Raw genomic sequence first — 17,473 nt, forward strand, 5'->3', positions numbered from 1 at the left:
TTTTCTTATGATACCAGTCTCAACTCTCTACGGTTTATATATCGATTGGCCAAAATTGACTGACCCGAAAAAACCCAATTGAGTAAATAGATCCTCTCGCCCACAAAAGTGGGGTCAAAAATTTTATATCGTCTTGCCTAAAATATTTCAGACTCAACAAGCTCAGTTTTGAGGCAAACCAGACGTAATTTCCAAATTTTAGAGTAACAAACAAATGTTAGATGAGACACAAAGATTTTGGTTGAGATTCTTTGATCAAATGCATGTTATTGAAACAAAAAGCACTCATTCTGTGTCTATGAAAAAGAATGACTTTTTTGAATATCACTTAGCAAGTTTAATGGTTGTTTTTCAGATGGAAAAAAGATTCGTCGATTTTTTTTCTTTTCAATTATTCGGGAAAATACTGAGATTTTTTTCTTACGTAGGTTAACAATCAATTTTTTTTGTCAGTTTGTCAAAATATGCTGATCTTAAACTCCCATAAATTAAAAAGCGCTGACAATCATTCGCAAGGTTTTCCTTTTTCTGCTATGAAGGCTTGCATAATTAATATTTTTAATGGCGCATTTATCTTTTTATCTTAAAAAACAGCATTAATTTTGGCCAAACCATCCAAGATAGCTTGAGCCATTAAGCAAGATTTGTAATTGAACTGAGTTGTTTAAGGTCTTGTCTTTTGAACACAATTAAGCAATTTTTGATCAAAATGGTATCTTATTATCTGAAAATTCTTAGTATTCATCGAAAAATCAAGATTTCAGTAAGCTTCCTGGAAGAATTTAACAGTGCTCAAAACTACCTTAAAAACAATGAGCGCCGAGAAGTTATTAAGTTCATACATTTTTGAAACGATATCTAATCAAAGACGCAACATCCGCTTAACACTCCCGGAAATTTTTATTAAAAACAAAATTTTGTTTCAATTTTTACTACGGCTTCATGGTCCTTCTCTAAAGTACTTTCAAGATTTTGGATTAAATTCCCTTAAAATTTAGTTTTGAAACTTTCTTGAGAATTCAAGTATTATTTGCAGCTATAATTAGGCAATTTAAATCAAAGAGATATTTTAAACTTCTTTTATTGGCCAAAATAGAAGAAAAAAAAGAACTTCTATATATAGACTTGACTTTGATCTAAAGTCGCTCACAAAGACGAACGAACAAACCAATGATAATTCCCGCCATTTCCCGTGTTCCTTTATCGGCAACCCATCAACTCTGAACCCCGATTGGTCTCAAAACGACACTTTAGTCACGCTAAATATTATAATCTCATTTTTGGCGCTTATTTTCATACAGTGATCAATTTAAGACCTTCATATAATGAACTACGATCACTTTTGATTTTTTTAAAATGAAAGCTATGATGCCTTTTTTTCAATCACAGACACAAAAACGTTTGATCATTTTTTATTTCGCATTCCTTTGCCCGCGTCGCATTTGACTTAAATAAAAAGAAAACTCAAAATAAAACTCAAAAGAATCAAAGAAATTGCTCGAAGAATTACAAGCTCGCATTCATTTAATTTCTTTCAGCGATTAATTCACGAAAAAAAATCTTACCAAATTTTAGCTAATTGATAGGCCATACGAGACAACATTATCAGAGATATTTAAAAAAAATTGAAGGCCAACCAAACTTAACCTATTTTAAAATTGTCATTTTTTGATTCGAAAGTTGAATTGCCGATAAAATATGGGTTACGGCGGGTTTTACAACATGAAGCCCAAAAGTGAAGAACCGGAAGACGCGAAATATGAGGAGCCTTTCACAGGATACGTAAGAAATCATTCTTTTCTAATATTTTTATCAAAATAATTTTGGGTTGAAAACGGAAAAAATTAATCTAGTGAATTATAACTTTGAGTTATTTTAATAAAAATAAATAGTTGAGTGTACTTTTTTTTATTTTGGCGTGATGAGCTGCAAAAGTGACAAAAAATATTCTACGATTTTATCATTTTTATTTATCAAAGATTTTTTTATAAAGCAAAAATCTAATTTGGGACAAAAATTATATCATAGAACAAAACGTTAAATTGATAACTTTTAGTGTTGCTCACATTTTAGTCCCCACCGTGTATATAGTCCCCAACGTATGATCACCGTATAGTCAGCCCCATAGTTGTACCACAATTGTGGGCTATAATTGTGTGGGTTGGTGTGGGGGGGGGGGGGGGTGGGGGGGGGCTATAATGGGAAAGGCCTAATTATTATATTAAGAAGTTGAAGCAATTTAAGATTTTATCAAATTCATTTAATCTTTGTTAGTTGAAGTTTCTCTTTCAGGTGGAATGGCAGCTCCCTTTCGAGGACTTGGAAAGTGAGAGACTAATTGGGAACCGGATCATGATCATTGTCTGGCTTTCCGTCGCTCTAGCACTTGGCCTTCCTGGAAATATCTTGGGTAGCTGTACCATTATAAACAAAAATATATTGTATCTTGCATCCCGGAGGTTGGTGGCAGAGTAAATCAGCGCTGAATCAGTCTAAAGACATTCTGTTTTTTAGGATGGCAAGTACTCTGTTCATGTCCCAATTTACACGGGCTAGTCTTGATTTTTGAGTAAAATTTACTGCATGAAAAATAATATGCTCAGCTTAACTCCCGCAAACAAGGTTTGATTTTTCTGCGCTTCGAACTTCCGCGTGGGTACTTGTAATATTTAATTTGCGTAGCACGTCGTAACCACTAAGCTAAATGGGCTTTGTGGTAATTGCCTACAAACTAGCATATATATAAATAGTGTGTATTCTACTATAGTAATTACTAGTTACAAGCTACAAAAGTATGACCTTACTCTGCTCAGACTTAATTTTGGGATGTGAGTAATTTTCAGACTGTACAGGATTAGCCAAGTTTAGCCTGGGCTAACTCCATGACCTCAATATAGTCATAATGAAGAAGAACTGAAAAAAGAAATTTAAAATATTCTGGAGATGCACCGTTTCAGAACTGAATTAATCTTATAAACTTGAAATGTGCTGGTTAAGCGCTGAAAAGCTCTGCGACTCAAGTCCGGGATTCTATTAAAAAATATGAACGATGAGATTTTTGTTATTCCAAAAAAAACCCCTATGGTTACTGTTGACTTTGTTGAGACTTATTTCTGGCCATTTCTCACATTTAGCCTTGTGATTAAGACAGCGTCCAAGATTTCTTTCGATCATTAAACTTGGGTTGCATTAAAACTCAATCGGCATACAAAATGCCGTCTAGATATTCCAATACGAGACAAACAACGAAAGTGTAAAAAATGCAACGCTAGAACTCTAGACATCAATGGTGGCCGTACGTGCACTTTCTTGCAACGGCAGAGGTAATGACCGTGCAGGGTCTTCTTTCGGCTTTTTTGTATGGAAACATTTTGCATGTTGTAGAGAAAAGAACATAAATTCATAAAACAAAAGCAGACCAGGTGAATTTTTTCTATATTCCAGGACTGCGGACCAACAAGCTGCTTCTGGCGTTACCTTGACTTTGTTGCTCAAATTGACCAAAACCTCCAATGCAGCATTGAAGTCTGTTTTTACAATCAATATTGCAGAAGGGCTGAAGTAAAAAGCTCATTTTGTAAAATCAAAAATGCACTGGAATTTTTGAGTGGTTTCTCGTCTGCTCTGAAGACAACCTTAAATTAAATGACTGTTTTTATCAGACATTCGCAATTTCTATTTTCAAGGACTGTTGGTGGCCTACAGTAGATTTTCTGTCTTTTTCTGGCGTTGTTAACAAAGTTAATTTCTATGATTCGTAGATTGCGTTGTTTAATTATTTTTCATCTTCCTGATGACATATTTGTGTACGTTTTTTTGCATCTGATTACAAATTGTTGTGCAAACTCTTAACAAGTCATTCGCTGATAAAAGGACAGATTGTTTTGCTTGATTATCGAACGAAACATCTTCAAAAATTTGCAGACAATCGAAGAATTTTTGTAAAAAAAGTCGAGGTTAATTAAAGCTAAAACATATATAAATATGCATTAAAGAATTCATAAAAAAAAGTCTGTTTTAAAAACAGAAACTGACAAAGTTCAGCTGAAGTTCAGAGATTGCCAGCTGGGATAAGACAGCTTAACTGTTATAGTTCAATGAAATTGCTTAGAAAATCAACTTTGAAACATCACTGAATTTTTACATGATATTCGTAGGGAGGAAATTGTGATCAAAGTAATTAATTTTCGTGGCTTATTACCTGTCATTTTACCACAAAAAGTTTTTAACTTATGTTATTCTGTTAAATTTTGATATGATCTCAAGTTCTGTTATTTTTCAATTCGATGAAAATCATATAGATTTTTACAAATAACTATAAGTGCATGCTTGCAGATATATTGTGACGGATAGTTTCACCTGCTGATTTTTCTACGCAAACAAAACCAAATCTTTGTTTGCTCATGGTTGATGTTTAAACTGCGTTCATGGGTTGAGATAAACAGGACTTCTGATTCTAGCATACATCAACAAACTCATACTGAAAGTCTTTTTCGTCTGATGACTAAACAGCAGACCTCCGATAATCACCGAGCTAAATTCTGACTAATAACGAAGTAAGTTCTGATCCTTAGCAAGCTAAATTTTAACTTGATCATCCCTAATCGTTGAGCACTCTTTAAAGTTCCTATCCTGAGAAAGTCAAACTGTAATCATTAACAAACTTGGTTTTGTAAATGAGAAAGCTAAACTAATTCGGATAATATGGAGATTATTTCGGATCATTACTGAGCTAATTTCTGATCACAATAAGGTAAGTTCTGGGCACTAACGAGCTAAACTCTGATCGTAAACAAGTTCAATTCTGAAAATTAACGAGCTTTTTTGTGATATTTAACGAGCTCAAATCTAAATATTTTTTATTGTAATTTCTTCTAAGTAGCGAGCGAATGGTGATTCTGGGGACGAGATACATCAAGCAGCGATCAGAAAAGATAATCAGAAAGTGTTATCAAGATTTGTCAAAAATTTTTTTAAGAGTTGTCAAGAAATTTTTTTGTGTTGTCTTTATAAGATCTTACCCAGATCTTATCAAGATTTACCATGAAATATTATTATTTCAAGTTTTTGGCAAGCTATTTCAAGTTTTGCAAGAAGTGTTAAGATCAGGCATGTCTTATCAAGGTGTATAAATTTCGATTCACTGAGGGTTTAATTTTAGTGATCGCGTCGATAAGTCTGATCAAAGCACTGCGGCAGACACCCCACCTGTTGCTGGTCAATTTAGCTGTTGCCGATCTGGGTGGTATGGTGCGTGGGTGTTTCATGCTTTTGGGTTCTCTCTACGGGGACTCTCCCTACCGTGAAAACCCACTTCTGTGTGAAATCAATGGAATGATCTGTACTCTGGCTTGCTGCGGAAGTCTGTGGACAATGATGTTTATTGCAATCAACAGGTAACCAGTCAATTGAGAATCGGGCGCGGGGGGGGGGGGTCCGGAAAAGTCAAGATCCAAAATGAAATGACCTCTGATATTTGGGATCTCTGCTCACCGCGGCATTCTGTGCTCGAGTTACATAAATTGTCCAGTCGCGAAAAGAACAAAAATTAAAACCGAGATCGAAAGACGGTGGTCTGATTAGAGTTCATATCCTGTCTGGACCTCAAACTCGGCACCATCGCCACTGCCGACCATGATAGGTCATATAATCAGAGCGCTTAGATGCCCTGTCTACGACTCAAATCCGGGTCTAATTCGAGTTGCCGCCTAATTTGAGTCGCAGACAGGGCATCTAAGCAAGCTAGAATTCTGGGATCTATTACAGTCTGTAGTGGCTATGGTCTTTCTTGCGTTAGCTAAGGCAAGAATGCGGGCCACGTCGATGTGGGTTGTTGAATACCTCAACGCCCAAACTCATATTTGGGTCAAAGCTGTGGCATGGGATTTTGCCGGGCAAACGTCTGTTTCTAATCATTTTGTCTCATATGGCTTAAATTTTGGTTACTAAAAAAAAATATTTCCTAAAATTTCCATTTTTCAGGTACACGTACGTGTGCAGAAACAGTCTCTACACCCGAATTTTTACACTAAAAGGAACTCTGGCATCCATTTGTCTCATCTGGACATTCACTCTGTGTGTTGACCTCCCTCGACTTTTGGGTTTCGGAGGTCACGCATACAGTGGTCTGTATCTGTTCTGCAGTGGGTATGTCCAGGAGGGCTCTTGGTGGTTTAATGTCGGGTTCTACACTATCATGGCTTTGGTTGTGCCTATGATTGTGATCACAATTTGCTATGCAAAGATTTGGAGATTGGCGTCAAGAAGTAAGAATTAACAGATGTTGATCGAGGCTTCAACGGGAAATATCTTAATGATGACATCAGCAGTGCAATTTTTTTATTTTCATCGCATCCAATTTGCAAAAAAATGCACGACTTGCAGTGAAAATAAATATTTTTCACCGCAAAGCACCTTGATCTTTCAGTGCTATCATATGTATGTAAATTAATATTTGTAAAAGTTACGCAGAGTTTAGAAGCAAAATTGCGGAATTTTGTAAGAATAGGGGCAATTTTAGCTATTAATTTTTATTTTTTACCACATTCGCCGCAAATCAATCAATAGGTTGACCGAGCTTCGAAATCCACCCTGTTCTCTAATCTGGGCCGAGGAATTTTGGCCAAAATATGTAAAATAAGTGGTAACTAACCTTGACAAGTTTGAAAATTCACCGCATTTTGTTTCAAAAATATCCTGTCAATGGTTCGAATTTAGAAAAATAAATTAACGCCCTCACCAAAAAAGTTATGCAAGAAAATTGCGGTGAAATTTCTAGCTTTACAACGCTAGTTAACACTTAAATCACATAATCTTGCTATTCTAAGCAAAGATCTTACATAATTCATTGTTTCTTTAAAAAAATTTCCGAGTCGCACTCGAATTAATTGAAAGCTTAGATGATCGTCTGTGAGCCTCGAACTACTAATGTCCTGCATGCTTGCCGCCTCTTCTGACACTGTGACCCGATACTTTAGTTTTCTTAAACACTTTATTTTTTATAACTCGGACTCCATCTTGACATATTTTAGCTCTTCTAAGAGTAAACTTTCCAGAACTTTGCTATTCTAAACGTAGTTGTTGCATAATTTTGCAATGGATATAGCTTTGGTCAAACATATTTTTGAATTTCTAAGCATAGGTCTTCAATAATTGTGCGTTAATATTTTAATTGATCTAACATAATTTTGCGTTTCCAAGCGTATAGGTTACATAACATTGGCGTCTTTTAGCGTGGATCTTACATAAATTCTACGTCTAAACTTGATCGTTGATTTTGAGCGCTTAATATAGCGTTGATCTCACGTCAAATTAAAATTCAAGTTTTAGTATTGATCTTATACATTTCGGAGCGTAATTTAGCGTTCAGCTTAAATAAAATCAACACCTAAACTTTTGCATTGATCTTAATAAAATCTCGTCCAACTCAACTTGATCTTACAAAGATTCTGTATTTAAAATTTATGAAATTTCATGTTTAACGCTGAAACCTTTTGTAACCTGAAACCTGAAACAACAAACTTTTGTAACACAAAAGCTAAGAAAAACGCTAAATTTGTAAGATTAAAATAAGATTTGATTTTATGTGAGATCTAAGCTATGAAACGTAAAATTTTATCAGATTAGGACTAGATGCAACGCCAAAGTATGTAAAATTTAAGCTTAGAAACTCAAAATTATGTAAAATTAACGCCTAGATACGCAAAACTCTGCAAAAATTTTGCTCAGAAATGCAAAATTAATTAGGATCAACGCTAATGTCAACACCAAACATTTACACTTAGAAGCAAAAAGTGAGGTAAAAGCCATGCTAAGAAACGGCAGCTTGTTCTTTTCTAGGCGTCAAGTGTAGATGTTACAAAAATTCAACGAATTCACCGCCAATCTTACATAACTCGTTTTATAGAGTTGACACCTCGGACCGTGATTTTTTTATGCTTGTACCTCATTGTGACATAAACTTCAACAAGGTGGTGCATTAAAATAGTTTGGAAGAAAGAAAATAGTTTTCTTCGAAATATCTCAATAATGAGAAGTTATGCACGAAACAACAAAATGACAAAACTTATATCATTTGATTTTCTCTCTCAGTTTTGAATTCTCTTGCTCATAAACGTAAGATTTTTCGTCCTAGTTTCTCGGTGCATTATATTTGGTATTTTGGCTGTTGATTAATGGGCATGCAGTCCTATGAATCATTACCCAATGGACCGAAAATTGATACACCTTGATAAAGTAGGCATGTTCTTGACATCTCTTGCAAAACTTGGATCATCTTGCCACGAACAGGAAATACAAATATTTCATGATCAATCTTGATAAGATCTTGTTTCTTGATACCCATGCAAGGATCCTGCGAGATCTTGATGTTTTCATAGAAAGTGGCATTTTAAGGTCTTTTGCATGATTTACCATATGTTTTAGTATCTTTCTTATCAACGGTTATCAGGGTTCAATTCACTGGGTAATCAGAATATTTAATCTTTATAAAGAGGAGGAGAGGGCGGCTACGAGAAGGAATGAAACATCGGAACGAAACCTAATTCGATTTCCAAGCGATTTATTGTTGAGACAAAAATTCAATTTTTATTTAAAATTAATAATAAAAAAATATAACCATTTGAAATTGGATAAATCAATTTACCTCCAATAATAACATTAATCTATCTGTTATTGCAACAATCCTTTAACAAATTTTATTGTATTAATTTGAGCAATTATACATCTGTATACATTTGTATTCACAAATTGTTATTCTGATTTTGCTCTGATTCAGATCAGAGAAACTCAAAAATTGTCCTGTATTATCTCTGACAGTACTGAAAACCAAAATTTATCTGAATTTGTTCTGATTCAGTACTGATTCTCTCTTAAGGCTAGTTACGGGTAAAATGAGCAGCTTAGAACAAAACTCTGGCGACCAGTTATTTGCAACGTGGAACAAGTTTAACTGTTTAGGTTCCGCTGCTCTTGACAACGTGAGCAAAAGACGTCAAAGAGAACAACGGCAGTTATTGGTGTCTCTGGTCGCCATTTACTTGACGTTCCTGGTCACGTGGATGCCATATGCATTTTTGGTTCTTGTTCTCGGACTCAAAGTCGAGGTGTACGCACGGATGCCTATGGGTTAGTTCTACGATTCTATATTTACTTATAGTTTAACATTCATTTTTTAACACTTTTATTTATACTTTTAACACTTTAAACTTAAACACAGTTTAACACTTTTATTATTTTTGAATGATCTTGGATATGGTATCCAAGAAGTGTGTAATGATGGTCAATTCGGGGGGGGGGGGGGGTGTAAGCAGTGTAGAAATGGAATTCCTATTTTTTCAGTTTTAACTTTGCAGACGCAATTACTGTGAAAAAGAAACAGTACCCGTTTCCAACCCTTATCTCTGAGCCGGAAAGCTTAAGTGGAATAACTTAATACACCTTTAGTTTTAAATCCCAGAAATTTGAAGTTCAATTATCATCAAATTTCAAGTTCTTTCTAGCCGAGTTAACTAAATTTTTATACTGGTTGCCTTATATAGTGTTGCTTAATATAGCTTTGACACAAATCCAACTTAAGGTTGGTTTATACATAGATTACATTTGGTTTTGATTTAAACACTTTACAAGGTTGTCTCAAAGGCTCCTATCCTAGTCCGTAAACCTGAATGAAACAATGCAAAAATACGTGAGCAATTTTTTCTTTCTTCAGCTTCAACTCAGGAAAACTGAAAACGGTGTGAATTTGTCAGTGTTATTGGTTTTATACGTTAAAAAAATGTTATACTCGATTTTTGTACATGTGAAAGCATGGGTTTAAAAAACGGAATAAATTGCCGGTCTCTTGTACGAGAATTGGTGGTTATGATGATAATATAGTCAAACCTTGTGATAGCAATTTCCTCAACTACTGCTGTAAATCTTTAAACATTTTTCAAGAACTGATTAAAAATTTTCCCTTAGCTCGTTCATTACGTCGCCAATCCTACTTTTTGAGCAAGCAAAATTGGGATCTATTCTGTTTTGCCCCCCCCCCCAGCTCAGTCAGTGAGCTTATATTTTTTTGCGCTCCCCAGGCGCACGTTATTTTTTTTCATAGTAACGTGCTATATAACAAAATATGATTTGTAACTGGGGGCGTAAAAAACACTGGGGGCAAAATAGAATAGATCCCAAAATTGCTTGCTAACGTCAGCATTGTCCGCTCCTCCATGTTTTATGATTAGGCGTTTTAAGCTTTCGCGGACAACAGTGACAGTGAGGTTAACCATTGCAAACTTACTCAAAATTGGGAATATTTGTCACTGATATCCGCGATCGGTTGTTTCTCAACCATTTGCATCGAAATTTGACCATATTTCTTCAACGCGAGAAGTGGTTGCAAAATTTCGTCACTCTTGTTCGCAAACGCGGACTCTACTGAATTTGTTGGATTCCGGACGTAATGTTGACAAATCTTTTGAACAAATTAAAAATTTCTGGTCAATTTTACAAATTTTTGCAGAAAATATCGCAGAACGCTGATAGAGAGTAAGTTCACTTAAGTCTGAACCTGGCTACCGTTTCCTACGAGTGAAAACCAAACAATAACAACACTGCAGAACATTACGCCAGGCGTTTTTGGGTTCGATATTTTCACAATGCTATCTGTAAAAGCTTAGTGCCCTACTTTTAGGGCAACCTTGAAACATTTCCACGGACATATTAGCACATAAACTGTAAGTTTTCTCACTTGCTTCACATTTTTTTTCAGAATTTTTTCTGCTTCTGGATTTGTGGGCGCACAGCAATGCGGCAATCAACTTTTTCATCTACGGAGCAACACACAGCGGTTTCAGAAAGGCATACAAACACCTTCTGGCTAAGGTCATCCCATGCTACAATCCAAAAAATCGGAATCCTACTCTTCACTCGAAATCAGCTCCCGGAAGAAAATCGGGAACAGTGTATGACGAGACCAGGGAAACTTAAAGTTTCAATAATAATTCCTCTGTTCTTTTGTTACAGCCCAGGTTTGGACCTCGATTTATGATAGGATATTGTTAAGCCCAAAGTGCACAAGAACAAAATTTTTATCCACGTAAGTTTAGATCGACAAGAAAATATGGATCTATTATGTTCCCTCCCCCCCCCCCCCCCCTGCTTAGCATAAATTTTTTATGACCCCCCAGGCGCACGTGCTATTTCTTAAATAGTAACGTGCTATATAACAACATAAAATTTGTAACTGGGGGTCATAAAAAACACTGGGGGGGGGGGGCGAAACAGCATAGATCCGAAAACAAATTACACCCCCTCACCCCCTCAACTCCCCCCCCCCCCCCCCCGGCTAGTGGGCATGTAACGTGTCAACACCCTTTACATAAAAATGTAATAATGGGGACTATAATTTAGCGGTGGGAGGCTATGATGGGAAAGGGCCAAATTTAAATAATTTGAATCGAAAAAAAAAAACAAGTTTAAGTCAAAACCTGAGAGTACTCGAACACCAACCCCTCTGTTTTAGTTTTAAAATTCTTCACCCAAGTTCAATTAGCGGACGATACACTTTTCCTATATTTTCCTCAAACGCTAACCCTTATTTCTATCGGTCACTCCAATAGTTATTAGTTCTCAGTTATCCTAGCATCGGTTATCCTGCTCGTTAAATATTTATTTGAAAAAAAAGTGATCTTCCTGTTTTAGTTCTAAAATTTTTTACCTAAACCTTTCTTTAAATGAGCTTTTAAAATGATATCTAGCGCGAAAACTTTCATTCGTTTACACTTATCGGAATTGCGCACTTAATTCATAATTTACTTGTTTCGCAGAGAAGTGAAATTGAGCTTTTTATACAGCTTTCACTTAATAATCAATTGAACCCTAAAAACAAAAGAGTAAAATGATAAATTTTTCAGATCCCAAACATAAGAGAGAAAAGTGTTTGCAAGGTCAGCAGACGTTCAGTTCCAATCAAGCTATAACCCCGTTATAGATCCAACATAATCCAAACAGTGGGGTATTGTACACGTCAAGCCGTCTTTTTTCCGTCAGTTATGTTTAATTACTCTCAAACGAAGTTTGTAGCAATTATATTAGTCAAGTCGATCTTTTTTAATGCGATTTTTTGCTTGACCGGTATTTCGTCTGACCCATTTGACTTTTCATCCTCACAAACGAGATAAACAGGTAGCGCCCGTTTCAGCTCAAACTATAATATTCAGATTTGTTTCAGCTCAAACTGTTTTGGAGACTTAAACCTATGGTGTCAAGGGCGGTTCTTAGAGGTTGAAGGCCCCTCCACTGTCGATCCCCCACTATTGCCCACCCCCGCGTTGTTACACCCCAACCCACTCTTGCCCACTCCCCCACCAGCCCCCGGTGCACACCCCCCCCCCCCCCAAACCCTCGTGTCTCGCTACTGATGAACAACCGCTCGCTAAAAACGCAAATTTATAATAATTTGTACAATTTTTTCAAGCTTATTAACAATTTTATAAATTTTTTGAGTTCTATTAGCATTAGGTGTCAGGGAACATTCTCTAGCGTTTAATAATAGTTTACTGTCTGGTTTCTAGAAATAATAGAGTGGTTTCAAAATTTTAACACCACGAATTTTAGTATTTTTTTGACAAAATCTGCATCATTTTCATTTTTCTGAGATTCATTTTTCCTAATTCAACTCTTGCTAGACCTAGGTGCCGGAAGACCTCCTAAGGGATTTGATAATATATTACGGACAAACTTTTTTTTGACCATGGAATAGTTTTCAACACTTTAATAATTACTAATTTTTGCAACTTTTTGATTTTAGATTTTTAAGGTTTCATCAGCTTCAAGAGCCAAGGAATCTCCTGTAGTGTTTGACAATATATTACTGTATAGTTTCTAGTTGTAATAGAATGTTTTTGAAGATTTTAACGTCACCAGTTTTAGCAATTTTGTGACAAAACTTGCAATTTTTTTAAGTTTGACTTTTATAGTCACTATTCAAGTTTTTTTGAGCCTCAGGGGCCCTCAAACCTCCTTAGTGGTTTTTTATTAGGTTACTGAAAAATGGTTTTTGGCTATGGAATAGCTTTCAACTTTTTAATATCAATAACTTTTGCAATTTTTTAATAAAAGTTGGGTTTTTTCGAGTTTTTCAAAATTTTTTGACGTTTTTGAGATAACTCCAGCGTCAAGAGCCAAAAAACCTGCTTTGGGGTTTGATAGTATGCTGTTGCACAGTTTTTAGACATAATTGAATGTTTTTCAAGATTTTATTTTCACGAATTTAAGCAATTTCTTAATAAAAATTAGCAGTTTTTTCAATTTTTTTAATCGTTTTGATTTTTTTCTGGCAGCAGCGGCCCTGGAACCTCCTGCGAGCTATGATAAGCTGCTACATAGTTCCTAGAGTAAATTTATTGGTAATGAAAATTTATATGACTCCATTTTTAGTAAATTTTGAATAATATTTTTTTTTTAATTTGTCGGAAATTATTATCATGCTCCAAGTTTATAGATCTTTTTGAGCCAGTGAAGATATTTCAAGCTTAAAACAGGGATACTGGACATCTTTTTGAGAAAAAAATCACTTTGAAGATAATAATGTCTCGAATTTTAATAATATCTCGAATAATAATATCTCGAATAATAATATCTAAGAGTTTGTTAAAACTTGTCATTTTTTCTACTTTTTTTTTGAAATTTTGAATTTTTTGAATAAATTTTGTGCTTTTCTTAGTTTAACGATCATTATTAGCCAGCGAAATTTTTTACGTCTGGTAGATGGGTTTCCTGACAGAACTCCAGAGACAAAAAATGGTTTGGACCTTTTTTTTATTTCGAAATCTGGAAGCTTTTTCTAAATTTGCCTTTTTCAATTTTTCTCTATGTGATTTATTTACTAACACGGCTAAAAAACTGGAAGTTGCGGATTCGAATCCCATCATGGAAAATTTTCCTAGATCTCTTTCTCTCTCTCTCTCTCTCTCTTTCTCTGTCGGTTAGATTTTCTTCCCTTCTCTACCTCGTTCACATTTTATTCTCTCTCTCTCTCTTTTTTTTGCTGATGCCGCACTTCAGCTGCTCTTATGTGGCGTAATGTCATCATCTATTTGACACTTTTACCCTGAATTATAGCAGAAACGTTTTTTATCATAAATGACTCAACAATTAATTTTTAGGAAATCATTGTTAATTGCTCTCAAAAGCAGTTTGTAGTTTGAGCTTTAGGAAAACCAAGAGAAAGCCCATAAAAGCTCCGCTCAATTATCACTATCTAAGCTATTAGGCATGAAATCATACAAACTTCGATATCCTTTACGTGAAACTTACGTTCAAATTAATATCAGATATAAATTTTTCATATTATTGTTTGTTAACGTTCGGTTGATGTTTAAGTGATGGCCAGTAACTGAGGCCAAGTCAATTTCAGTGCTGGATAAATGCAAATTGAGTACTGAATCAGAACTATTATCATGTCACTTTTTACGCTTGTCACTCTTCAGAACGTTTTGAGAGACAAAATAAAGAGACTACATGGAAGAAATTTGGCGGAAATCAAGTTTGCAGTCATTTAAACACACAACTGAAACAGCAAACTTTCTGAACTACAATATTTTCACCTAATTGAAGACAGAGAGAAAGTTTTCTTTATACAACCAAGGGATCGTGTAGCTAAATAAAAAACGGAGCAGATTTCAAAACAGTCACTTAGTTAAAAATGCTACAATAGACAATCAAACTTCAATCTTTGCGTCCAATTGATTTTTTCTTAACAAAAACACCCAAAACTCAATCAACAAACTCAGCCAAAACACAACCGCTTTTTCTCAAACAAAATCAAACAAGAAAAGTCCATTCCTTCCTTTATAGTGATATTATTGAACTCGAAAGATTGCCTAAATATAATGGTATTAGGTAAAATAAATATAATAAAACAAATAAATTTAAATCCAGGCAAAAATGTTGAAACTTCCAACGCATTAGGAAACAATAAAAAATTAAATACACATTAAATGCTTGAAATTATCTTGAAAGTTTATATAGAACAAAAATTGCCAAGAGCAACAATCGGCTCAAGGGGATGTAACACAAATTATATCAAACGGCAACTTCTTATTACTGAAAACACAAAAATCAGTTAAAACTGTATGACCTAAATCAATGTTCAATTTTAGACCCTCTCCGTCCATAAACTTCAATTTTTAACACTGCCAGTCCCAAGAATTTTAAACTTCTTGCTAAAAACTTCCAAAATTATTATATAAAAAAAACAATTGTTTCATTGAGGGTCAGAATATACTTCGGCTAAAAGGAAAGTTTTATTTCTTTAAGAGGTTCCTATCTTAAAATATAAAAATTAGCCAATTGAAAGAAACAATTACGAAAACGCTAACTCCTATATAATTTCCTAGCAAAAAAACTATTCAAAGTCAAAAATACATTAATATGAGCGCATGAGAAATGCTACTCTAGCTCAGAGAAATTTTGTTTACTGTCAAGGAACCTAACTCATTATCTTTTTTAGTCAAAACGGTGCCTGAGCACAAGGTACTTCCGGTCAAAACCCCCCATAAAAGACAAAAACCCTCATTGAGTCTCGTCGCAAAAGACAACCCATAAATAAATTTGATTTGTTTTAAAACTTGATACCCAAAAAACTTGATACCCATAATAAATTTTAGCTATTGCTTAGCGGCCAAAATAAAACACTAATTTTAAAATTGAAACAAAATAACCATTATCAAAAGGACGACACAACAGGTTTTGGTTTTCTCTATGGTTGTGTGTTACAGAAGACAATTTTGCGCCAAATTATAATCCTACATTTCAAAACTTGTCCATATTCTTGTCCTCCTAATTTGATTTTACCTCTTGTCTAATGAGGATGTGATTTGTTCAAACAACTCCCTTTTTACTCTTAATTCATTATTCTCATATATATCGGGAAATTCAGTTGTTCTCTCAAATCTTTTTTTTAGTCGACTTAGCCAGGTACTTAGAAACGTAACAAGTTTCCATATAGTTCAAAACTCCAGTGGAATAACAACTGCAATGTCACTACGCTCTAAAATCACTACCCACTAGTCTCCTTACGCACAAGTGATAATGCAATAGCAGCACGATTCCAAGTCATCATATTACAAAACAATTTTCTCACGAATACTCAGTTGCCACAAATGAGTATCACATGGAGCAATCAGCATCCAAAGAATTTGCAATTCTTTTGATTGAACCCTTCTGGAATAAATCAACCTTTGAATCCCCTTTGCGCTGAGGAAAGATGGCGTGTGATGCTGAAGTTGGCTATCCTTGCAAAATAATGCAATTCAATCAACATTCTCAGAGAAGCTCCTTAGGAGAAGAGGACAATCCCAACAGAGCAAGTGTATGAACAAAACTTGCAAAGTAGTAAAGTTGAAAGCGATCGGGATCGATGGATTAGAAACGAACAACTGAAGAACACGTGTTTGAACAGATACCAAAAGATTGGAGATGCGGGATTCCTATGTGGAGATCGCCCATGGGCCCATGAACGATTTGTGTCAGTAAGTTGTTTTTTTGTCATACTTGAGTTCAGGTACGGAAGGCCGCCAAGTAGTTTGTTCTCAGGAGTCTAACTATTACATCAACAAAATGGCGACCATTAATGGCACTGTTAGATGACATTTCTACTAAGCAACGATACATCACATTTGACCGCTACGTCTTTCTCACTGGAAAACAACTTAACGGAGAACCCAATAAAAAATCTAGTTTTTAGCGGGATCTTTCACCGGAATGCAACCTTGGAAACCCCGAATAGCCTATAATCCGTAACCTTTGCGTAGCCAAAACGCTGGATGAAGAGATACAACGCGAGTTACTTATAGAAACGACAACACCCAATAAGTACTAAAACTAGCAACAAATATAGAAAAGGTGATCCACAATCAATTGATAGTCTCTGATACTTCTGCATATACATCAGCATCTGGAACAGACTCCTCAGTAAGCAATGTACAATAAACAATATTAATCACTGATGGCTGCAAAAGATTAATCTTAGGAAACCAACCGACTGTCCAACACATGGTCCTTGACCCTCCAACAGAATGGCTCGGCACAGGAAAAACAAAATGAGAACTGAGGCATAAAGTAGCATTGTTCTAAGCGTTTTCGGAACTGTAAAAAACTGAAAACATAAACCCCAAGTGAATAATCGGTTGGACGATGAGAATCCCGGAGGAACTTTAATCGGAGGAACGATGAGAAACCCGGAGGAACTTTAAACCACAACGGTCGGAACTTTAATCGGTGATCAATTAAACGTAATTGGTTTCCAGTTGATGAATCAAATTAGGTGTTTAACAAATAAATTGCAAATTAGGATTCAGACTACAACAAAACAGAGGACAGTTGTGTCGGTTTCATTTCAAACAATCAAAACTTAAGTGAGGTAGAAATTGTAAATTTTCTAGTACCAATTGGAAATGTCGAAACGAAAATATTGATGCAGTCAAGCAGT

At 35.2% G+C, this 17,473-nt stretch overlaps 1 protein-coding gene across 1 annotated transcript; it reads left to right on the forward strand.

The window, feature by feature from the left end:
• Window positions 1-1,698: 1,698 nt before the first annotated feature.
• Window positions 1,699-11,028, forward strand: LOC142354194 (melatonin receptor type 1C-like). Its single transcript, XM_075406450.1, has 6 exons — window positions 1,699-1,782; window positions 2,293-2,410; window positions 5,162-5,396; window positions 5,983-6,266; window positions 8,959-9,126; window positions 10,751-11,028. Exons 1-6 carry the CDS (start codon window positions 1,699-1,701, stop codon window positions 10,966-10,968), a joined length of 1,107 nt encoding a protein of 368 aa, XP_075262565.1. The 3' UTR covers window positions 10,969-11,028.
• Window positions 11,029-17,473: the final 6,445 nt, after the last annotated feature.

The sequence above is a fragment of the Convolutriloba macropyga genome, chromosome 15 (assembly GCF_964194025.1).
Source record: "Convolutriloba macropyga chromosome 15, txConMacr16.3, whole genome shotgun sequence".
Lineage (NCBI taxonomy): Eukaryota > Metazoa > Xenacoelomorpha > Acoela > Convolutidae > Convolutriloba > Convolutriloba macropyga.

What these genes read in the sequence shown, in the direction of transcription:
- LOC142354194 (XM_075406450.1), top strand. Translation starts at nt 1,699, where the DNA reads ATGGGTTACGGCGGGTTTTACAACATGAAGCCCAAAAGTGAAGAACCG. An exon ending in AGGAGCCTTTCACAGGATAC is followed by an intron (nt 1,783 to 2,292) that starts GTAAGAAATCAT and finishes TTTCTCTTTCAG; the next exon opens with GTGGAATGGCAGCTCCCTTT. An exon ending in GTACGCACGGATGCCTATGG is followed by an intron (nt 9,127 to 10,750) that starts GTTAGTTCTACG and finishes ATTTTTTTTCAG; the next exon opens with AATTTTTTCTGCTTCTGGAT.